General features: G+C 37.3%; 1 protein-coding gene across 8 annotated transcripts; it reads left to right on the forward strand.

Annotated features, from left to right (window-relative positions):
- Positions 1 to 4,450: 4,450 nt before the first annotated feature.
- On the forward strand, positions 4,451 to 25,273 carry LOC121863279 (zinc finger protein 354C-like). 8 transcript variants are annotated; one of them, XM_042361871.1, is made up of 6 exons: positions 4,451 to 4,494; positions 8,429 to 9,408; positions 12,834 to 12,908; positions 13,486 to 13,806; positions 16,842 to 16,987; positions 21,288 to 22,605. In XM_042361871.1, exons 2-6 carry the CDS (start codon positions 8,434 to 8,436, stop codon positions 21,796 to 21,798), a joined length of 2,028 nt encoding a protein of 675 aa, XP_042217805.1. In that variant the 5' UTR covers positions 4,451 to 4,494; positions 8,429 to 8,433; the 3' UTR covers positions 21,799 to 22,605. The 8 variants fall into 8 exon arrangements, with proteins under 8 accessions (XP_042217805.1, XP_042217851.1, XP_042217841.1 ...); XM_042361907.1 differs by lacking the exons at positions 4,451 to 4,494; positions 21,288 to 22,605 and adding exons at positions 5,129 to 5,375; positions 25,259 to 25,273; XM_042361861.1 differs by lacking the exon at positions 4,451 to 4,494 and adding an exon at positions 5,129 to 5,375.
- Positions 25,274 to 25,518: the final 245 nt, after the last annotated feature.

Below are 25,518 nucleotides of genomic sequence, written 5' to 3' on the forward strand. Positions count from 1 at the left end.
GGCTTTATTAAGTAACTGACACTTGTTTTATATAGGTCTAACAGTGATGATATAAACATTGACAAACAAAGCTTTGATGCAAATTGTACAGGTATTAAAGTCATCTCTGATGATTCTGTTAACTGCCTTCAATGTTTCTATTCTGACTGTTGCAGGTACTATAGATTATTGATGAAATACTATGCGAGGCTCTGTGAAAGAAAAAGGTTTCATCAAAACTGGTATGGTAAGGTAGGGCGGAAGTAACATTAACACTTTCTCCGTATTTCCACCCCAAGAATGTGTGTATTAAAAAAAATAAAATCAAAAATAATAAACAATTTAAGAATTTGAAGAAAACTAACATTTACAATTATGGTATTATGATTAATCAGAGACATAGCTAAACATCAACAAGCCATCTATTAGAACATTAATTTACAATTCTTTACAACTACATAAAGTTTCTTGTACAGTTTAATAAATATAGTAAAGCTTTTTAATTCACCATCTACAACAGGTAATCATTCTTGCACCTGGTATACAAGTTTATATAGAATACAAGTATATTATTTCCTGCTAACTGACCTATAAATACTTCCCTCTGCTATACTTACACAGCAGGATTGAGTTTAGGGCATTTTTACCTCCCGGACTGTGGCCCTTATAAGCCTGTAATTTTACCATCGGCTTTTGTAATAAAATATTTAACATTTCTAACATCTCAAAACTGACAAACTAGGATCATTTGCATTATGATAGTCCAGATAATTTATTTATTATTTTTATATATGAATTGTTTTACCCTATTGTCCAACAGTTTTGTTTTCTGTTACCGTCAGCTGTTAGTATAGAAGAAGAGGCAGAACCTACAGGCCAGGTTAATTAACAAATGAACACACTGTATTTTAGTTAATATATTAATTACAAGTTATTGTATTGGTATATATTACTATATTAAGTATGATTACCTGTGTTAGTATAAATTCACCTCATCGATAACTTCTAGACTGAAGACTAACACTCGGACAAGCACAAACACTGCTAGATACGAGCAAGTCAATAATACCCAAGTTGACGATTCGGCCTTTAACTTAAGAGGGATCCAAGTTACTGTCTGGGGACTAGAAACCCAACCAAGTGAAGAATGTGAATAGTGATTATGAATATAATGACAACACTTTGCTTGCTTTTGCTTGCGCTTGCTGACAAATTAAACTAAGGTAAAGGGCTTAATCTTTTGTTGGATGTATTTATAGATCTGAGAACTGCATTTTAGTAAGCCAATTGGTTTACAGGCATCAATACTTGAACACAGCATTATGGGTGACTCACTGGAGATAGAATCACCGAGAAAACATAAATGTCTAAAACGCTGGTGGAATCGCCAGTCAAATAAAGCTAATGGACTGATAAAATATACTGTATCACTGCCAGATCAAACCCACTGACTCATGAATACAGACCAATTTCAGATTCTTCCCCGAAAGACTGGAGTAAGATTGCCAGTCCTGATTCCCAAATGAGGTCAAGGCAGAAAGTCCAAAAAGCTTTCTGTGTGTGGGCACATCAAACCCATGACAAGATAGTAGTTACTAGGATCAGGGAACTTAGAGCCAGGCGTCAGGCAGAGTGTTCATAGAGGCAAATGAGTGTTCACCAGAGGCAAACACGCCATGTGTTTTGAGGAAGTAACTTTGTGTGTTCTCAATCAAAGTGGTAAACAAATCATCAAAACTAAAAATACAAACTTCGGTAGGAGCTTCCAGTGTTAAAGACTTGGGCAGTGAAACCTACGTCTTGTTGTATAGAAGCATAAACAAGAAGAAATTAACTGAAGCTTGAAAAGGCATACATGAAATCTGAAACCAGACAACATGTAGATAGACAATTACAGTGCTGTATAGACCAATGGTGACCGGCATATTGTATGAGGATATGTGAATTGGTTTATGCTATTGTCAACATAGGCGGAAACACAACAGACAAGGATTTATATACACTGTAATGAGGCATTACTTAGTCTAGTGTTCACGCAACGCTAGCAGGCCACTAGCCCAGAGTCTAACTAGCAGTTAAATAACAAGCCCAGAAATCTTTGGGCAATTTTTTTGCTCGGAGTCATTTACTGTTGGAATTTTGTGACTGGTACTGTACTTATAACAATAACAACCAATGCACCCAACAGTGTAACACCCAGTACATGCCAACACTGTATGAAACCCACAGTACATGCAGTGTCATCCAGATACATCGACCACACCTTGACCCCCAGCTGCAAAGTTAATGCAGCAGACTTGACATTTCACTATAGAACAGTCATTTTTAGGTTAAGCTTACATCACCTTTTAAAGAGTTTCTCTTACCATTTTAATAGATCGAAAACTAATGGAAGCTTTAATTTAGCGGCATTTTAAATTCGCTTCCACGATATCACGATTAATTTTGTGGTAATGGTTACTATTTTGACGTTACAGTGACAACGTCGCTCTTGTTAAGTAAAATACTAAAAGAACACCAAACAACACTTTAAAAACCTGACCTAATGTTTCCTAACTTGAGAAAATGTGAGAGAATCACTCAATTTATAAATACCTCATCTTACCACCTACTAAACACCAAAAACGTGAATAAGAAAAACTTTTTACCTTTGGATTTTTAAAGTGCAAACGTTAAGTCCAGGTTTTATAAGAGTTGTTTGGGGAGTTATTTTTGGGGTACCATTCTCCCTTTAAGCCTGCCCACTTCAAACAAACAAATGGCTAGTAATCTCTACATCGTTGGAATTAGAATAAAAATAAGTGATTCGCCTCCAAGATAAATGTTAATCTTGCAAATCAAGAAACTAAAAGAAAAAAAATATATGAAAAAGGTGATTGGTAGTTAACGCTTATATCTAATAAACTTGCATATTAAAGAAAGGTGCTGTACTATCACGCTGACGTAATGATACGCATAAACTAATACTTTAACACAACAACTGGATCCATCATCTGAAAAGAAAAAGATAACTAATATTAGTCCATTGGCTGTCCTCAGGTTTTTAACAGAGAAATTTTTTTTTACTAAATCAGTTTTTACTAAATTTGACATTTTATTTCGTGCTCAAATTAACATCGATTTTCACAAAATATGAACATCAATTTTTTAGCAAACTGCTTGTGATTTTACTAAAAGTAAGTCAATTTGAGTAAAAACCTAAACTCCACAAACCAAGGAACAACCCACAACCTACCTAACCAAATGGTAGAGCCTCGGGTGAACATGGCGGGAACCTATGGACAGCAAAGGACCCAGTATTACCGAAAATCTTACGAGTAACAAATACTTTTAAGGTAAATCCTGTAACATACAGACCAAGACAGTCACTTGGGAATGAACACCGTCATATAGACTGGACAAAACTTATAGTATTTCACATTAATTTAAATAAAATCATCGAGCCAAAAATTGTTAAGTATTCTTGGTAACTTGTCAATGTGAGAGTTAACGACCATTAACCTATGCTTTGTTCACTAGTGCTCGCTTGTGCCATTTAAGTATTTTCCTTTTAAAATAAATCAGTACAAATAAATAACCTTAATATATCGTCCTTTACACAAGCAAAATTATGAATTAAATAAATTAAAAATAAAAACTTACTATCAAACGAAGGTTCTAATGCAAGTAGAGAGCGACCAAACAACACCTCCCCTTTGTGTCTGTGTTAAAACTGGGCGTCGACCCGTCAATCCGCCTCTGCCTACTGTTTATTTACAAAAACCTTATCCGTATAAGGTAATCTTAAAAATATATCAATCTTAATAAAACATACAAAGATTTAATAAAAAATTTGGGTTAAATGATTTAATATCGTAATAAAGAAAGAAACGATAAGAAAAACTTTACGGAAAAATAAAGCAAGAATATATTAATGCATACGTTACTCAAAATTAATTTCAGCTTCGGATTACCACCTTGTGTAGGACGGAAAAGTTACCGTCTATATCGATAAAAAATGTGATGGTTAGTCCTCCTATAGCATATCTACATTGAGCTGACCCCGTTACTATACGAAGCCTTTAAATATGGTCGTACTCATTATCACGTTGTTTGAATTTGAGGTTCACCCATAAGATGATGTGTAAAAAACCACCAAGTATTTGTGGCCATAGTATACTAATACATAAACCACAGTATAAGTAAAACAGCCCATAGTATATGTAAACAGAACAACGACACAGTGCTCACTACCTGCCATCTATTGAGCTGAACCGGCAGTTACTTGAAGCCTTCCCTTGGCCCAGCAATTCGTTTACATTCCTGTCTTTCATTATATAGTCTTTGGTGTGCCCATTATTACTACTTAATGATATATCATAATTAAGTTTACCATTTTTTTACTTTATGACACCAAATAATAATCGAAGTGATTCACAGCCCGAATTACACTTGTACGACCATCATTTGACTTCTTGCGGCTACATTTGGACCTCGCTCCGTCGGTACATGCACGATCTATTAACTCAGATTAAAGTAAGTTTTCCAATTTTTTGTGACTTTCTGACACCAAATACTAGTCGAGAAGTGATTGGCAGTCCGATTTATTCATCTAGGACCATTATTTGACTTCATTCCGGCTATATTTGGCTACATTTGGGTAATTAGTCGGACCGCATCAACACTCCTGCCTCATCTTGCATAAAGTTATATACCTCTTCTGGTAATTTTTCACATTCGATGTAACCACACTTCACAAACATCACAGCTAACTGCTTTGTCGCTATCCTTGACTGTTAATCCACATCCTCCACACATTTCGGTGTTCTTCTTTCCTCCATGTTTGTTGACCCTTGCCTTCCTTCTGTCGCCTGAGTCCTTGGTCTCACTCATTTTGACTTCTTTATTGTATATACAAAATTTGATGGGCTTACCTTCCTGTATGCCTCCGTATATTCACAGAACTGCGTATCTACTTAATTTCCACTTATGTTCCTTTGTTATTCATAAATTTGGGCAAAATTACAAGAGCTCTATCTTATCCTAACCTATTACCAGGACCTCCACACCAAACATTAAAGTGACACATCAATAAAAAATATGGAGACTTTTCCCTCCAAAGACACAAGGACCTGGAGGATCCCCCCAAAACTAAACACAAGGCATCGATAGCTTAGTTTAGCCTAGTTGAAAAAAAAAAGTTGCAATCTCACCCCCGTGGTCCTGCCCACTCGCTCCCGCTAGGTGGATAACCCACCTACTGTCAATCTCCCCCTGTCATTCCTTCTAACTTTACCCTACTCTTACATCTTCTTGTATCTTCAGACTTTCCTCCGTCTAGGCCAAGGAAAAAAGAGATAGCCTGAAGAATATTGACAAAACAGGAAAATCTCAGCAAAACTTATTTTGGAGAACAAGTAGGGGAATCACACCTAGTTTATTATTTGTTTACAACTCAAAGAAAACTTTAAAGCTGATCTTGTGTTCTGGGCAACACTGTGTGGGTCTCCAGTAAGGGGGGCTGAAAATTTTTAGTTTAATGGCATCTAGATCAGTGTCAAGATTATATGCTGTGATATGAACCAATTTCAACATATATATTTTTAATATTATACAATGATAGCTTGAATAGGAAGCAAATATTGGGTAAAATTACGCATGTTGCCTCAATACGAAATCGAAGTTAAACTTTTTCCGATGAGTTTTGATGTTATGAACGAATTTGACATTCATTTCTGGCGCAAATCAATAGTTTCTGAGATAAGCCCTCACCCCTCCCATCTCAGAATCTAGAGATTTCCTATAAAAATCAAGGTAAAAAGTGTTCCAGACACGTTACAAACCATCAGAAAAACATAGTTTTGAATCTAACCTAACCTAACCTATATCTCGCTTATACCATACTTAATTTGCACTAGAAATACCATTGAAGAAAATTATCTTAGAATTGTTAAAATTACTGATTGCTACTTTAAAATAACCAAAATTTGTTTAATGGCAACAAGTGAAATAATACCAAAAAGAAAAAAAATTTTCTTCCATTATGTTTCCGTTACAAATTTATATTTTTCGAGTATTTTAGACTTTTCGAGGGTCTTTACTGTTTCATGAACTGCACTCATTTTTTTTTCTAATGTAGAAATGAATAACAAGAAAGTTACAGTACTTTAATTATCTCGAGTTTCTCTACATATTCTGCCAAAAGCCCATTGTTCTGAGAGCATCCTTCCTTGGCTGTACTTTCATTTTGCATGCACATTTTTAGCTATCTCAACTATGCAATTTGGCTCACCAATTTTCTTTGGATACTTCAAAATTTGCTTGCACAGACCTGCACAATAATAGAGCATTTCGTTATATTGGTTAGGTTAAGTTAGGTTAGGTTTTATTTTTTTATTTTTTAGGTGAATTACCCCTCTTAAATAATTGTTATAATATACAACATTAGAATGGTTCATATTAAGTTTGTCCTTGCAAAGTTTGATGCTTGTGTATTTTTTTGACAATGCATATATGAATGTAACTATCTTATCCAGAGGAAGGGTAGACCCTTCCAACCAGGTATTTTTCTGCACACAAACAAATTTGCTATTCATTTCTACAGGTAATTATTGACAACTGACCCGCCGGCGATGTTTCATAGAATTTTTTTTTATAAAAAGCTGCAATTTCACTGAGTTTTATAGTGGATACTATCTTAGTTTGTGCAAGTGTGTTAAAAAGTGGTTATTTATAATTTTAACCGAACTTAACCTTAGTTGATAAGAAGAAAAAAGAAGCAAAAGCAATGTTAGAAGACCTGACCAACCTAACCAAAGAAACCTACCTAACTTCCTAGCCATGGGGCTCCGGCCCCCTGACCCCTCAACCTTTCGCTGCTTGTCACGCACTTGCCATTTTATTCAGCTTAGGGTAACCTCCCACTGTGAGAGGGTTAAAACCTATCTCGATTAACCCTTTCACCGCGTGTCACGCACTTGCCATTTTATTCTGGCTACCTGGGACTTGGTCACAATTTTTTTGAAGCCATATGGCAGCAGGGTCTACCATTGACAACGCATTATGCTTCCAATATCTTCCCAGACAGTAGTACCTCCCTATTTGATAGCTGCCTACTACCTACTGGTAATCTCTATGAACGGGACCTTATTTTGCCATCTTGGCTGCCTTAGTTCTCATGGGTTATGTATTAAACCTCAACATCCTCTCAAGGCTGTTAGGTTCTGTCTTCTGGCCACTGAGGGATTAAGACATGTCATAAACCTACCTGCCTCACCTAGTTCTCTCTTCACAGCATTGGGAAGGTGATTTGCTCATTGAGTGTTCTGACTTGTTATCTTTGACTGAGAAGGTTTGGATCACGAGGTAGGAAATCTCGTTTTCAGTGCACCTACAGAGGAATTATATCTTGTCACATTACTGTATTACCTATATTTGATTAATGTCTACAAGCACTTTTGGTCAGAATTATAATTGGCCTTGCAGATCCTGTCATCATCCGTCCCCAGCTATAAAATGGGACTTCATGTGCTCTGACAATTCTTTTTCTCAGTGTACCATAAATGGTTCCATATAGCCAACTTTATTGTAGTCTGTTTATTCGATCTTGCATCTTAGGCCTAAGATCAGTCCAGGGGCAGATCCAGGGGGGTCCTGGGGGTCCAGAACCCCCTTTTCATCAGATAATTCTCATACAGTACTTTTCTTTAATGCAGTATTGTACTCGGACATTTTTGTATAGTAAAAAGTAATTACTATTGACCTCAGAATATCTCCTAATATCAGGTGCACATGGCTTCAAATTGGCTTAAAAATGTCCATGATATTGGTCAAATTTCAAAAAACATTTATAGGTGGGGCTTACAGCCCCCCTAACCGGGTGGGCTTGCTATGCTCGCCATGTTTCCCCACTCACAACTTCTTGGATTCCCTCTTTTTTTTTATATAACTAGATCTGCCCCTGCAGTTTGTAGCAAGGCAGCTGATTTGCTGGCAGACAGATACAGGAAAAGTCACTACAGATCTTGGGTATTTAATCTATCTGACAATTTCCACACTTGAGGAAGCAAAAATTAGATTGTGAAATGCTCTGGTAACGTAAATATATTGATGAGAACAAGAAAAATAAAAAATTTTCAGCGACGTCCTCTACCACAATGTTTGATGTCACAAGGCGAGGTGGGGTGTACGTCTCAAAATTTGTTCATCATGTTCATGTTGTCTCTAAGATATTTATGTTACCAGAGATTTCACAATCTAATTTTTGCTTCCTCAAGTGTGGAAATTATCAGATAGATTAAATACCCAAGATCTGTAGTGACTTTTCCTGTATCTGTCTGCCAGCTATTCATCAGGTGCCTTACTACAAACTGACCCTAGGTCTACTAAGATGCAAGCTTCGAGTGAACAGACTATAGACTGTGAGCCGAGTTTCATTTATTTATTAATTTACTCATTATATCTCTTTCAGACAAAATGACCAGCAGTTACATATCAGATTCCTGCTTTGTGTGCCAGCGAGGACTTGTCAAAGGTCAGGGTGTTAAGGGCAGCACTAGTCTTCCACACTCAGGCACACTGGTGTTTGAGGCCATTGGAGAAATAGTAGAAGAAGAAACTGCCTTCTCTGAACTATGTTTCAGATGTTATCGTCTGATACTAAGAATAGATTATCATAAGAGGGAGCTGAAATTACTGAGGAAAACCTTTTTTGAACTTTATAATGAGAGGGGCAATTTACAGAGTAATATACAAAACATTGTTGAGTCAAGAGTAATTGTGTGTAATGTAGGGAATGACAATTTTATGCAATCTCCTGCATGCTCTGAATCTGCAGACTCTGGTGACCATGTGTATTATAAAAATATATTTGACAACCAGCTAGAAAATTTGAATTTTAACGAAACAAAGTTTGAAGTTCACTGTAGTTCAGCTGAAAGAAATATACAGAACTCTTCAATGCATAAAAGTGAGGAGCAAGAATTAAGAAATGTTACATCAGAAGAAAAGTGTGATAATGAATGTTATATTAGAGATATAGCTCATGATATTGTTACAGAAAAAGTGATAAAAGATGTGACTGTAGATGGTCAGGATAAATTACCATCAAAGAGAAGAAAAAAAGCCAAAAAAAATGAGGATTATGATTATTATACAGAAGATGGCAGTGGTTTAGATTCAGGGTGGCCAAATCATATTGGAAATTATTCATCGGAATTTAAAACTTGTAAATCAACTTATTGTAAAGTGAAAGTTAACTGCAATTTGTGTAAAAGAAATTTTATTACTAAGAAAGAGTACATTGGCCATGAATGCTTCAAAAAGAAGAAAAAGGGAAATATCTCTTATGTATGTAAGGGATGTCAAAGCATATTTACTTTAAGAAGGGACTACATTAAGCATATTGACTTCTGCTACAAGAATGTGCCAGTTAATTGTCAAATTTGTTTGGTAAGATAAAATTAATTGATTGTACATGCATTACTGCATGAAATTATGATGAACATCCATCTTGATTTTTGTGTGTATTACTTGTGGTGTCATGGGATATTATGTTTCTGGGTTGTCTCTGTGCTTGTTTCTATGTTTGTCCATTCTTTCTGTCATGCTGATAGCTACCATATTATGGAACCTGTCCAGCAACAACCAGCTTGCAGATTTGTACCAAGCTTAGTGGCTTTGGTCAATACCATACAGTATGTGACAAGGTCCTCATAATAAACTTTTGGTAAAAATCATGCTAAAATTTACCAAGTGTTGCCATGGTAATGGTTTGTGCAGTGATAACATACTGGTAGGGTATTTTGGGGTAAAAGAAAATGATGACATAAAACTGTCTCAGGCAGAGACTAAATAAATTTATTGTAATTGTTACGAAAAGTATTACGGTGTATGTACAGTCCCCATCACTAGTGCGTTTATAGGGGCTCATCAGTGTGTTAGTGCTGTATTTGTTTACATTTACAGAAAGAAACTCGATGGTAAACATACTATGGAATCCAATTAAAACAATTTTAAAACAAATATCTCAAAGATAATGATTTGTGAAATGTTTATATGACAAGCCCCTGTAAATGCACTAATGAAGGCGATTGTACATGTTATTGTAAATAATTCACTATACAGGTTGTACCTCTCTAGTCCGGCATTCTGTGGTCCGGAAACTCCCGTGGTCCGGAACGATTTTAGTTTGTCCAATAGGTAGATAGGCAACATTTTTTCTTTTTTTCTTTTTTTTTTATCTGAATTATTATTACAGGAGTATTAAATTTTTGCCCCTCAGGCCCCAATGTGGGTCAGTGACCTATGCCCGGGTGGGCTAATCCCCGTAAAAAAACAACAACAACAAAGCCGCTGGAAATTAAGGTTTGTTTACATCCGGCAGTTCGGCTGCTTTCTCTCTCTCTCTCTCTCTCTGCTTGTCTATACAGTGTACAACATTTAACCCTTCAATATATATGAGAAGTAAATAAGTGTTGCTTTCATATTCTTATGTAGAGTAATGACGATATGTTTTCACATGTGCTCACTTACATACGCGCAGTCTCACTTTTTTTTTACCATTAATGGTTAGCTACTTATATTGTTCCATTTATTAACATTAAATAACATTACAGGTACTTCAAACAACCATATTATTTTTTTTACATTAATTTTACTACAGCTACAATCAGGGTCTTATTTTCTTCAGTTTTATATGTAGAACCAATCAGTCACTGGTTTTGTAAGCTTTAACATAAACAATGCTGGCAGCCGTCTCGTCTTCTCGTGTATTTTAACATTCCACTTATTATTAATAAGTTGTATTGTTAATGTTGCACACACGTACATTAATTCAATAAAAACAAATATATATGAACAGTAAATAAGTGTTGCTTTCATATTCTTATGTAAAGTAATGACGATATGTTTTCACGTGTGCGCACTTACATACGCGATCTCTCAATTTTCTTTACCATTATCGTTAGCTATTTCTATTGTTCCATTTATTAACATTAAATAACATTACTTAAAACAACCATATTAATTTTACGACAGCTACAACCAATCTTATTTTCTTCAGTTTTATATGTAGAACCAGTCAGTCACTGGTTTTGTAATCAACGAAAACAATGCTGTGTCATTTCCTCGTGTGTTTTAATATTCTACGTATTATTAATGAATTGTATTGCTCATTTTGCACACATAAACATTAATTCAATAAAAAAGACATTCAGTAATAAACAATAATGAATCTTTTGTACATAAGAGAAATGATGCTGTTTACACAATTATGCACGTCGTCTGCACGTTGGCGGGCCGTTCAAACCCGTCGAAATTCAAGTTTCCGCCGTCAAAATTTTTATTTATTTTTATTTTTTTGTGTGTTCCAATAAAATACATTGAATTAAAAACTCGCGAAATTTGAGAAGCTACTATACGACATTTAACCCTTCAATATGTCTTAAAAGAGACCATGATGCAGAGAAAGTGGTGCTAGTGCTTCCAAGCATAAGCACAAGTCACTATCTATCCAGGAAAAGGGTAAATTTCCATGGTCCGGCACCGGTCAGGTCCCGAGGTTGCCGGACTAGAGAGGTACAACCTGTACTAAGTATTAAAATATTAAGTAGTATGTAATAATTTAAGCCTAGTTATTTTGATGAGTAAATCAAATAGATTAGCTACGAAATGACCAGGATATGAATAAAACTTTGGCGGGAAGGGGAAATTTGTATCACCAAATGTAATGAAAAACTCACTACATAATTTAATAATAAGTTTACTGAATAAAAACAAATATAATTTATAGTTTAGAAGATAATTAAAATTAAGCATAAAAATTTCTCGCCATTTCACGCATCAAGGCAGACACCACGGAGACGAGCAATGACACTCATTGGGTGGAGAAGGGTCAGCCTGTCCTTTGTTGCCTTTTCCAATAAAGGCCAGTCTCATGTGTGTTCAATACCTGCTCTGGCAGGTAACCCTTCTCCTGAGTCAACTTCACAAATTCTTGAGGATACAGCACAGCAGCTTGGTAATCAGCTGATGCAGATTACCCAGTGAGTTTAACACTGCAATGCTTCCCTCACCCGCACCTTCAACCAGGTGGACGTAAATCCACCTGGCCCTCACCCATATCACCTCAGAACTTAGGCATATTTTTCTGGGCCTGGTCTTCCATCCATAAGTCCAGTGCCTTTTCCACCTTTTCTAGATAATGGTCACATGGTATATAAGTAACTTTTGCACTTTTCCATGTGCCATCAGCAACACTAGCCCTTATTTTAGCCTCATTTTTCTTGATGGTACGAATTGAGGATTCATTTACCCCCATGAGACGTCCCGCTGATGCTACCCTATAGCCACACACCAGTCAATCGAGCACTTCTACTTTCTTTTCTAGAATCATAATACGCTCCTTGCCCTCTTCATTTTCTTCTCACCTTTATCACTAACACTGATGCATACTTAGGGGCTATAGTTAAAGGCAAAATCAATATGAGATCACAATAGAGAGTGGTGTGAGCAGTGGCAGGAGGCAGAACGCTGCGAGGATTAATACATTGAAACACCGAGGGAAAATGGTGCCACGCTAACCCACGAAAACTCGAAATTCAATCCTGCAGTTGATGAAATGGTATACAGAGTAAAAACCGTGGATACCCGGAATCTGCGGTTTGCGAGGGACTACTGTATCCACATCCATCTTGGTTGCTTGATGGCAAACTTGTCCATGATTTTGCTGATGTCCAATTCATTTGTGGTGAATCTGCATCAGAGCCAACATCTGTGACCACTTACCCTAATTTCCATCCTCCCCCATCCCTGTAATCTAGTGTCAAAAGGAATATCAGAATTAATCCTTCATTTATGTTCAATTTTTTTTACAGGTAAAACTTTCCAGTGCAGCATATTTACCCCGTCATATGAAGTCTTTTCATGAAGGAGTTGCGGTCACTAAAAAGGTAAGGATATTTGATAACTTCCGGGTATTTCTCCATTTTCGGAAGGAGATATATACGGTAGTAGTATTTGTTCGATTCATATGCATGTATTTATGTATCACTTAGCCATACATTTTTGATTGGCAAGATTATGGCCCTCAGGGTCTAGGTTTCCAATAAAAATTTCGAGCGCAAGCCCCCAGGCCGGGTGGCTCTAGTATCTGGGGTAATTTCATGCCCTTAGACAAGTGCCCATTATGTCATTCAGAGCTGATCTCTAAACTCATTTTGAGTATACTGTACCAATCACTTTTTTGTAACTGGTTGAATTTTATGGTTAACTAATTAAATACCTGAAAGAAAAATACCAAACTCTTAGCTCACTTTAAACAAGAACGTTAACCATAAATTCCACTCATGAGCAAATAAAGCTGTGATCCAGATAAAATTGTAAATAATGTACAGTGTGTGTGGATGCATGTGTGCTTGCCATGAAATAGCGTTTAAAATGTTCTGTGAATGAAATCAAAATAAAATTGATTTCCAGATTCAATTTCATTGCCTTTGTTTTTGTACAGTTACATGTTTGTTTTTGTAGGGATGTCTTTGTGATCAGTGTGGGAGAAGCTTCAGCAGGAAAGAGTCTCTTGAGCGACACCAGGCTAGAGTTCATGGCCTTTCACATGGGACGCATCAGTGTCCTCAGTGTGGCTGCACATTTCCACACACCTCTTTATTGGCTGAGCACTTAAGGGCTCATAAAGGTTACACTTGCACTGAATGTAACAAAACGTTTAGTTGCATGTCCAATCTGACTTTGCATAAGAGAGTCCACCATCAAAAGAAGGCTCTGTATCATTGTTCCAGCTGCAATAAAAGTTGGAGGTTTCATGCTAGTTATACTTATCATATGCGTAAGGTAAGAAATATAAATTGGGTACAGTATCTTTTATCTTAAATTATTATGTAAGAATAAAATGCTTCTTTGTGAATGGTAATGTGTCTTCTATTTTGCATTTGTGTGAGATTCTTATACTGTACTATACACTTCATTTACGAATCTTTATATGCTTAGTAAGTTGTTCCCTGTAGGCGAGGTTTTGTAATCTTGGGGAATGTTTTACAGTTTTAGTGGAAAGAAAGCTAATTGCAGTAATGAGATCATCCTAGGGATAAAATAGCTGTTTGATCCAGTTTGTTCTGGTGGACCAGTGCGACTTCAGGTTAACGGGTCCAAATCCGTAGATTTTTTCAGACATTTTAATCCACCTTGGTCATAAAGAGAAGTTCATATGCTTCTTCAACCTTGAGCTGTGACCCCTTGTGGGGCAGACAACCACCAGGTCCAGGTATGTACATTTGACTGAGTAGTGCTGCCTGAGATATCTGTACACTTCGATTAGGTCGCCCCTCGTCCATCTGTAGTATAAGCTAGGTAGTTATATATACAGTACATTCAGTCCTCGACTTCCGACGGGGTTAGGGACCGACGACCAGGTCGTCAGTCGAATTGGTCGTACAGTGAGTTCTGCTATAACGCGTGTTTTGACAACGCGAATTGGCTCTTACGCGATTTATGAATAGAGGAACGATATTTGTATAACGCGAACGCTTGTTTGCTGTAACGCAATTTTTGCTTACTATTTCTCCAATTTTGTGGTATTAACTGTGAATATGGTAAAGAAGAATATCTCCAAGAAGCATCCTGTTGATCGCATTCCCGGTGATGATCGTAAAAGAAAGGCTATAACACTTGAAGAGAAGCTCGATGTTATCAACCTCAAAATCACCCTTCTCCCCCATCAAGATATATTCATATTTCTTCACGGTAAAGTGTTACATTTACTGTATGATTTCATTATAAGATATGAATGTAACATTTATTTAGACTGTGCTAACCTTTGTGTTAGGCTAACTACTAAAAATTTTTCGATTTCGAGTAGTAATCTGCACCTAACCCTATTTTCTCCATAAGCCCTGTTATTTCTATTACGCGAATTTCTATAACACGATGTTTTACAAGAACACAACTATCGCGTTATAGCAGAACTGACTGTAAGTCGAAAATGCAAAAATAATCCATAGAAAATCTAAAATGGGTCTCTTTTTCTTCTCAGCACCACGAGAACTCTCACTTTTCCGCTTGCCAGCCATTTTAAAGGGAATTACAAAAAAAATAAATTTTCAGTATACAGCGCAATCACTAACGTCGGGACTCGAAAATACGTAATTTTAAAAATATTTTATACGACTGCAGCGGTCGTATGTCCGGGTGGTCGTAAGTCGAGGAGTACCTGTGTGTGTGTATATATATATATATAGTATTATATATATATATATCTTGATAAAATCACACGGGAAAAGGGAAACAATGGAGCACCTTAGCTTTCGTCTTTATTCAAGACATCTTCAGAGGCAACTGGATTACATGGACAGAGAGAGGCTTAAATATACAGGGTGACCTTATTAAACACGAGGTCAGGTCATAATGATGTCATCCACCAATCCCAACACCAACACACACGTGTGTATATATATATATATATATATATACGGTATTTATTTATTTATTTATTTATTTACCGTATTTATTTATTTATTTATTTATTTAAGCATTTTCGACTTACGACCTGGATTTGGGTCCCTAACCCCGTCATAAGTCGGGGAGGAGCTGTATTCTTACTGACACCAACTGTAGGAGCATCAAGGCTGATATATATCCATGGCCAACTACTGAATGTCAGACACGCCACGTTAGCTGCATGGAAGATAATAGACTGCTGTAACAAAGCAGCTATTCTTGTCATTTAAAGAATAGCAAATGTAATACTGGCAGTCAATAGAAAAGGAGAAGCACCACATGAAGTGTTAATGCCTTCAAGTTACCTGGACTACGTGCTGAGGACAAGTACTGGGGAGATGCTGCCACTGCACACTGGTGTGTGCACCTATGTACTATGCTGGAATACGTGTATATGTATGTGTGTGCGTGCGTGCGTAAACACTAGGTTCATTCTTTCCTTCATCTGAATTATAATGAGAATAGTTTAAGTAGCTTCTCATATATTGAGAGAAGGGTTCATTTTATTTTATAGGTTTTAGTTTAAGGTTTTCAACTGGATTTTTTCAGTTGAAGTTTGCATGGTTGTTTTCAAAAGCACAGTAGATATAAGTCTTTCCTCACACAAAGGTCTTTGCAGTTTACAGTACAGGATTTGTACAGTATACAATATTATGTGGCTACCTGAACCAAAATTATTTTTTTCAGTAATATACTGTACTACTGTAATTCCTCTAATAAAGACCTATTTTTATTTTTTCCCAGTTTCTTTGATATGAAGCTTCAAGTAAGAAGAAAATCTTTAATATTCATGGTTTTATTTAAGGACCCATATTTTATTAGGAGCATTTTTTTTTTCAATCAACTTTTAACTAACCCAAATTTCATATGAATCTTAGTGTCAGAAGTTTAACCCTTTATATTGTCAAGTTAGTTCATGTGTTCATGTTATTCTTGAGGATCCTTTGTCTATAAATGAAATGCCCTTTTATATCTGAAGAGTCAAGTACAGTAGTTGGTCTAGATTTTCTGCCTTGAGTGAGTTCTTAAATTTGTAGTGAACTAAGATTTGGAGTCACAATTTACAAACACAGTTCAATTAGGTTTGGAAGCAAATGACAGCAAGAGTTAAAGACTCCTTACTGGTTTCTAAGGCAACCACTAGATATTTTTATATGAATTTAGATTCCACCTTGTGAGTGGCTACATTGTATCTCTGTTTGCAGCAAAAAATTGTCAGTATGGATTATGTTATCCTGCCACCAAGTAATTTATGTCTTCTTGGAATTGGGAAGCTTTACCGAGAGCCACTTGCTAGTGGTCTCTTGTAGTTCATCCACTTATCTTGGACATAGGGGAGGGTTTCATGCTTAAATTCTCTCTCTCTCTTCTAGGCTCATGGATTGGGTCAGCATAAATGTTCAAAATGCAAGTTACTGTTTTCTGCAGAGAATGCTTTAGAGAGGCATAAAGAAAACTGTGTCACAGATTGGAAAGAACAGACAAGTACAGGACAGAGTAACACCACTAGTAATGATGAGTAAGTTGATGGATTTATTTATGTTATTTCTATTCTTATAATGTATGAACCTTAATAAGTGATCCGTTGTAGTGTATCCCACCCAAGAAGGTTATATATTACCCAAAGTAATGATGATGAACTCTACCTTTGGTGGAAAATCTCTTCTAGTTTGCTCCATCCTCTTGCATCCAACGTCCATGTTTCATATTCACATGATATTGTTGGCTGAAGAATTCTCATGAACAACCTGATCTTTGCCTGCCTTGATAGGGTTCTCTCCCCTCTTGTGCTTCATTATCTTCCCCTTCACTACTCTGTGGTTCACTTCTTCACTCATTGTTCCACATGCTATCACATTCATTCTCAAACATCACAAATACTCCACTTCCTACATTCCATTGATATACAATTTCTTATTATGCAATAATTCCTTGATTAATGTGCTTTCGGTTACAGCACTTTTATTATTCAATAGCTTTTATAGTTAGGAACACTTAATAATGAGCAATTTTTTCTGTTCCTACATGGTTACCAAATTGTGTCTTGGACTTAAGGAATCCACATTAACACACTCACGAAGTGATGATTATTATACAGTGGGGCCTCATTTTATGTGGGACTCACATGCGTGGTTATCGTTTACACAATTGGTTGAAATGTGACCATAGTTGTAGCGTACACAGAAAGCCATGGTAGCGTGGGTAGTGGTACAGCATTAATTTAGTGATCGTTTGCTTGTTTAGGTTAATTCAGCAAAAACGGGGCTCTGGGTCACTTGAATTACCAAACAATCCGGTGCTTGAGAGATGGTGAGTGCTGGCAACATTGATAGGGAGAGCAAGAACTATCAGTAGACACTGCTCTGTACTGTACAAGAGACCACAATACTTCATCTGGGATTGAGTGTTGGATTTTTGGGGAAAATTAATTATTTTTCAAAGATGTTTTATTAACCCGGCACCAGATAAACCTAACTAATATGGGAATTATGTTGAAATTGCATGCTGTCATTATAAAGGGATTGCAGGATGACGAGCACAAGAGGTGGAGAGTTGTCCTTCTCCTCCCCACCCCCCCCCCCCTTCTTCTGCCACCCCTTACCAACTATGCACCCAAAAGTAGTATTGTATCTTAATATAATTCATATTTTATTCCTAAAATTCATTCATCATAATCTATTTCACAATATATTCCTATAATAATATTTGACTTTTTGGAACTGCATGGTTATATCAGATTCATTCTGAATTCAAATTGTTTAATTCATTTTGAAAACAAAACAAAAGATAAAAATTAAGCCAAAATTTTAATTAAAAGGGGGCAGTGTACTGTATATTACTTTTGTCTTTATTCAAAACATCTTCAGGTCATGAGACCCACTAATTCCCCACCCATAACAATGGGTGACCTGACAATGCATCAGGTAAATAATATGAGACCACTAAACTAATCCCTCGTCCCATTTTCACCGCACATGAGAGAAGAGTTATATATATATCAGGTCAGGTCAGTAATATGAGAGAATGAAGATAAATTTACTTTTTTCACCACAAAAATTTTGTTCTTTCTTGTTTCTATTTTCTATTTATTTTTTAATTACTCTATTTCATTCTCTCTATTTTTCTTTTTATTTATTTACATGAGTCCTCATGCCTTATCTCTTATTCTTGCTTTTATTTACTTAAACAATTACAGAGGGTATATATAGGAGGTGGATGGGAGAGTGGTAGAGGCAGGGTGTGCTGGGGGGTGGGAGGGTTGACATGGTCACTGCCCCCCTCTTGTGTGGGGGCACAAGGGACTCTTGTCCTTTCCCCTTGTAACCAAGTGTATGTGCCTGGCTGTTGTTTCATTCACCAGTGTTTTTATTTATTCATTATTATATGTTTATACAGTATGATCAACATATTATGATCTATGTTTCATCATAAATACAGTAATGTAACATGCAGTATTGAATAATAGAACAAAATATGATACAATATATAATTTGACTTCAAAATAAGACAAGCCAACAAATCACAAGGAAACCTCTTCCCTGACCACTTTCCACCTCCCTCTGTAAAGGAGAGGGGGGGGGGGACTGGTCATGCAGCATTTGCCAGTTTGCTGTTATTTATTCATTATTATATTTTCGTATGATTAGGGTTTGGGAAGTATGGTTTCACCTTGAGGGAGATCCAGGCAACCTTGATAGAGGTGGAATTTCGAAGTAGCCGAATATCAATAACAGCGTTGTTGTAGGGTTAAGAATCACATTTTTTTCTTGTGAAACCTGTCCACTTTCACCACTTTTTCGACTCTGAGCTCCTCCAGAAGCTTCTCCTCTGAGTATCGGAGCAACTTCTTGGAGAATACCAACCTTCAACGCTGGTTAAAGGTGGCATGCGGAGTACAGGAGACTGGGGCACTAAGTACCTCAGACAGGGTACAGAGTCGAGTACAGTACTCTCCTCATGGGAGGAGACCTCCACTAGGAGGCTACCATCTTGCTGAGTGGATATTTTTGGTTCTCTCCCACAAATTGTTACTATTGACCTGTGAACTTAAATGTCCAAGTCCACTACAAGCACAACCGTCCCGAAGGGTTGGTGAACCGGCCTCGGGCCTCGCTCTTCCAGGGGCCACGCACTCTCTTAGTTAGTAATTATACAGTTCAAATGCAACACAAACTAGTAAAAGAAGGCTGCGCTGATTGGAAGCATTTTAGTCAAAGACTAAAATCTTATGAGTCAACAAATAAACACTTGTTCAACCTTAATCAAATGGATGGAAGTAAAAAGAAGGTTGTGTTTAATGAATACCATAGATACACGCATGTTACAAGACTTGAATAAAGAAAAGGAACATAGGTGATCGGTTCTAACATGTATTATAGCTGCTGTGCTATACCTAACTGAGCACAACTCTGCTTTGGACAAGTTGTTGAGTGTTGGAAATTCTCACGATATTGGCGAAGCAGAGTTGTTTTCAGAGCTCAAGTATTCCGAGAACTCAATCCCAAAGTGAGGTGTATGACACTAACTGGCAGTATGGGATATTGCTGGTTTTACATGCCTTTGGGCTCAGGGATCGGATGGCTCTGTTTATACGAGTCTTCCTTAGTGACTGTGCCTTCAGGGTGAGGGTAGGTACTGCCCTCTCAGCCACCCTCTCACAAGCTGAGGGTGTTCCTTAGGGCAGTGTCCTCAGTGTCTCCCTGTTTGCTTTGGCCATCAATGACATAGCCATTTGTGTACCCCAGGATGTTTGTACCACTTTACATAGATGACTTTTCCATTTCTTATGTCTCTTCCCTTCTAGATGTGGCCGAATGCCATACCCAGCTGGCAATTACCTGTGTTACCCAATGGACAGACACCCATGGCTTCGATTTTCTCCAACTAAGACTGTAGTCAGCACTTTTCCTGACTCAGGAGATTTATATGACCTAGATTTGTATATGTATGGCAGGAGACTCCCAGTAGTCCAACAGACTTGCTTTCTGGGTATGTTCCTGGACCACCGTCTCACAAAGATACCACAACTACGAGAATTGAAGACAGCATGTCTCCGCTGGATGTCTCTCATCCGTAGGCTCTCACATGTCTCTTGGAGTGCTGATCAAACCCTGCTCCTTTGACTATACCGTTTATTGGTTTGGCCTAAACTTGATCATGGCTGTGAGCTGTATTCCTCCGCGACATCATCTTGTTTGTGTATTTTAAGCTCTGTCCACCACACTGACATTTGCCCGGCTACTGGTGCTTTTAGATCCTTCCCCATCCCCAGTCTTCTGTGTGATGAGGGTGAGCCCATCTGGACCTATGATGACAACAACTGACTGTACGTCTTTACTACTGTGCTCGGCAGCTCCCTGGTTTCCTTTAGTACCGTATGCCACTCTTTCCCAACTTGACCTCCACCCTGAGTGTTAGCAGAAAAATCCCTCACAAAAAAAAAAAAAAAATTAACCGTACACACTTACACTGCACGTACTTGTCCCCAGCAGACTTTACTTTTATTTTGCTCAAATACAGACCATCCAAGTTCCTTTCATTCTTTGTTTGTTTCTATTTTCTCATTCCTATTCTTTCCTATGAAATTTAGAGATTTTGATTTCTTTGTTCTTTTTGGTAATGTTAATACAGGGAGTAAGGTTATGATCCCCACACCCCTATGGCTAGTTGTGCCATGGGCTGGTGATAGGATTACTGTATCCCTATTGATATTTATATGCCAATTAATAAACAACAGTTCTAGATGAAGTGCAGTAATTTTAGATGAATTAATTATATTTTGTTAAACTTTGTGTTTGCTACTTGGTTTTCTCTTACAGATCAGAAAAACTAAGAAACGTTAATGAATTTTGGGCAGACAATGAAATTGGGAAAGAATTATCAAGAAAATCAAACATTGTTTTAACTGCTGACAAGCAACTGTCAAGTGGAGTGATATCAAAAATAACACCAAATCATAGTAAATCATTCAGTGATGTCAGTAGTCAGACTAACACAGAGAGACTACAGCTCTTACAAACACAACATATTCATAAATGTAGTAGTGCTTTAAATAAGAAACATTTGCAACCAAATATACATGTTGTATCCTCAGACAATGGGCATCAGTGTATTGTAGAAGCCAAAGATACTATTGTTTTTGTGCCACCTGTAGCTGAACTTAAAGAAACCCAGGTTGTTTACCAAGTTTCAGCCCAGGACCCTTCCTTATCATCATCTGGAGAGATTGTTCTTGAAACTCTAGATGACCTGGGAAGTGATTTTCAGTTTGTCATTTTTGTTGAAGAAGGTAGTAATGATCTGCAGTGCAGTCCAACTTCAAAAATCTGAAGGCCCAGGGACTAAGCAGTAAGCTGTTTTCTGAAAATTATATATACTGTACTGTGCTTTTAAGTGGTATGAAGTACAAATTGTGGTAATGGATAAATATTAGCTTCTAAACAGATACAGTATAAGGTTAAAGAAATACAAATTGAAAATCTTAATAATGAATGTTTTATTATGCATTTACTGTATTTACAAATTCTGGTAAAACTGTCTGGCTTTTTCATAAACGAGGGTGTCAGAAAAAGACACCCCTTCACTTCTCTATTGCTTAACCCTTAAGGTGCCAGCAGAAACATGTTTTACTGACTCCTACACGGTACTTGTGGGAACAGGTATTCTCTCTGAGTGCTGTTAATAGCCTATGTATGTCACCTCATTGGTTCTTGTTTAGGCAAGGAGATGAGGGATGGGAGTGGGTGACCATAGACTGGGAGCTCAGTGAGTAAGGACTAGCATGTAGGGTGAACATATTCCACCTTCCAGCTTGGTGTTGCCACATACTGTACTCTGCAGGCCACCACGGTTGGTGCAATTATGGGCCTGGAACTCGGGAAAATCCTACACCTCACAAAATCCAGAAAATATTGGATGTATATATTGACTTGGATGTATTATTGACAGTGATACTGAAGAGTAAGATTTAGTAGGTAGAAAAACACCAAAATGTGGCTGGCCTATGAAGTCATACTGTAGTGGTCTTATAATTCTACACTGTGATTCTGGGAACCTAAGTGGTGTACAGAAATAAGATTGTGTTTTTGTAATCCATGAAATAAGTTCTTTTATTCTACAAAATAAAAATAAAAATTTTCCAACTTTTATCTCCCCTCAAAATTTGCTGCCTGTCAAGAGTGGTTACCGTAAGCTTTACACCCCATTTTTAGCATAATAGTTAACAGGAATTGGTTTCCACTATGACTCTTTGGGAGGGGACCAACACAGTCTATTATTACCTAACTGAAGGGTTCTTCTTTTTCTGGAATAGGCTATAAAGGGGCTGGTTTGATCGACTGATTAGGTTTACCTGTGATCTGGCATTTGTGACAAGTCTTGCAGTACTTTGCCACATCTCTCTTCAAGCCAGGCCAATAAAAGTGAGGTAATATCTTATAGTAGGTTTTCCTGACCCCTAAGTGTCCTCCCAGAAAATTGTGTGCCAGTCTCAAGATCTCTCCCCTATTACATTTTGGAACAACAATTTGCCTAACCACATGCCAGTCTTCCCCAGCAGGCACTAAGGGTGGTCTAAATTTCCTCATCAGAAGGACATAGTCCGAAGAGTAACAAACAGGCAAGTCATCAGCTTCCTTCTTCCTTACAGCACTGTTACTAAGCTCTAACAACTCTGGATCACTTTCCTGGTCAGAAATTAATCTTTTCTTATTGATGGGTACTTGTTCCATAGGGATTACATCAGTATTCAAAGTTAAATCAACACTAGATAAGAGTGAGTAGTCAAATACGTCACTAGTGACTTTAGGGGGGAGTATCGCCGCCGGCGCCACTGGCTTCCATCAAATACGACCCACTGTTGTAAGGGGGCTCTTTTTTATACTTTATATTTATTCTTCAATACTTATTTCTTCTGTCATATATATTGTATTTTCTAAACTTTATATCCTTTCTTTCTCTCAATTTATTATCCTGCTTAAGTTATATTCTATACCATGGATTAGTATGGTAAAACCATGTCATTCTTACTATAACACTTATTATATTTACCACGGTAGCCTGCCACCACCCAGACTTTTATTAGAAAATAACATATCTCATTGAACTGGTAGGTAGTGTGCTAGCGAGCTTCTAGGCACGTGAGTTACAATAGTTATTTTCTGAGAACCAACGGGTAGAAGAAATAGAGCGGCGATACTCGTAGTTTACTAATTCAATATTTATTAACATAAGGAGTGAACAAGATGTTAATTAAGCACACTCAGACAAGACTGGACCACTTAGGTCTTACTTTACGAGTAGCAAAATAGATCTTCACTTCTTGGTTACAACATTACACACTTATCATATTATTTCATTGTCAATGTAGATGATTATATGACACACTTGACAATACCCTGAATTAAGATATTATTTAGTACATCATGTTATTTCGGAATGAACAACATGGCACTTTAACTAGAACTCAGTTGGTAGTACATATGAAGGATGCACTCACAACACATATAACAACGTTATTACTGGTCATCTCAATATTTATGGGTCAATACTCAACATGGGATAACTATGTGTCTGCTAATTATCCCCAGTCAGGTACATCAATAATAGGTAGGACTCAGTTGGTAGTACACATGAATGATGGACTCACAACCCCTATAACAAACATTATTACTGGTAATACCAATATTCATGGGTTCAATACTCAACATGGGATAACTATATCTGCAAATTATCCCCAATCAGGTACAACAATAATAGGTAGGACTCAATAAAGAAGGCATAGCTACATGTTTTGTGGGCTATTGAGCGTAATATGAATTGTCTGATTTTACGTTAACTGTCAGTCATCAACAGAATTATCTTGAGACACATATAGGTCCCTAATACCAAAGTCATTTACATCACAAACTGCACCACTTGTGTCAGGTACATTGGGAACAGGGTCAACACAAGTATTCTTTTCATCTCTAAGTGACATACTTCTGGTAACAACACAGACAGGGAATAAACCAGGATACTGATCTTCAAGCAATTTAGTGTTATTGTCCATCGTAGGAGTCATGATCACTACAGGATACAGGACAACATGAGTACCAGCAATGTCATTAGCTAGCAAGAAGGTAACACTAGATACAGGGAGAGTCTTGGACACCAACAGTCACCCATTGAGAAACCATGCTGCTCGTCAAGAACATCTTACATAAAGGAAGAGTGAATAAACCACCGCTGCCCTTCAATAACACATGCTCACCAGTGTAAGCACTTTCCACACATGGAAAAGCACCTTTCAACACAATACTATGGTTTGCAGCGGTGTCTTGCAAAATCCGAACATCACTGGACTCGTCGCTTGAGACAGTCCCATCAAACAGAAACGGCTGAGTAAATCTTCCTTTGAGCAAGAACTAACTGACTTAAGGTCTAACTTCTCCAGCTGCACAAATGAAAGAACAAGAGTTTTCCTTTTTCTTTTTGAGCTTAGGGCAATTTGCAATAACGCGACTGTATGTATATTATGTATGCTGTATGTATATTATGTATGTGCTCCATTTATATACATTATTTATTCAGCCTAGCTAGCAGCGTGTGGCAATGTATTTACCATGTCCCACACGCTTAATTAATGTGCCTGGCGACATATGGAAGCTGCTAATGTATCACTTGTCACATGTCACCTAAAAGGCTAGTTGACCCCCAGACAGAGTAAGGAGCGCCACCTCCCTTGTGTATCTGTTTATCCAGGAAATAGAACCTATGAAAACTCTACAGGTGTTTGTGTTCGCTCCTGTAGATAGAACTTGATACCCAGAACACATGCAGTGACCTATCTGTTTGCAGTAGAAACAGATTATTTGACTATGCTCAAACCTCGGAGATTTTTGTTCTGAGCCACCACGGACATTTAACTTACTTGAGGCAGATGCCTTTGCATGTTCAAACTTATCCTGCCTACCACCCTTGTACCTAGTTACATGACTTTGAAACCTAACATTCTTATGAGTCAATGCATAATTGTCTGCCAGAGCTGCTGCTCGTTGCATTTCTGTAACA

Source organism: Homarus americanus, unplaced genomic scaffold, assembly GCF_018991925.1.
Source record: "Homarus americanus isolate GMGI-L3 unplaced genomic scaffold, GMGI_Hamer_2.0 scaffold40248, whole genome shotgun sequence".
NCBI classification, from domain to species: Eukaryota; Metazoa; Arthropoda; class Malacostraca; order Decapoda; family Nephropidae; genus Homarus; species Homarus americanus.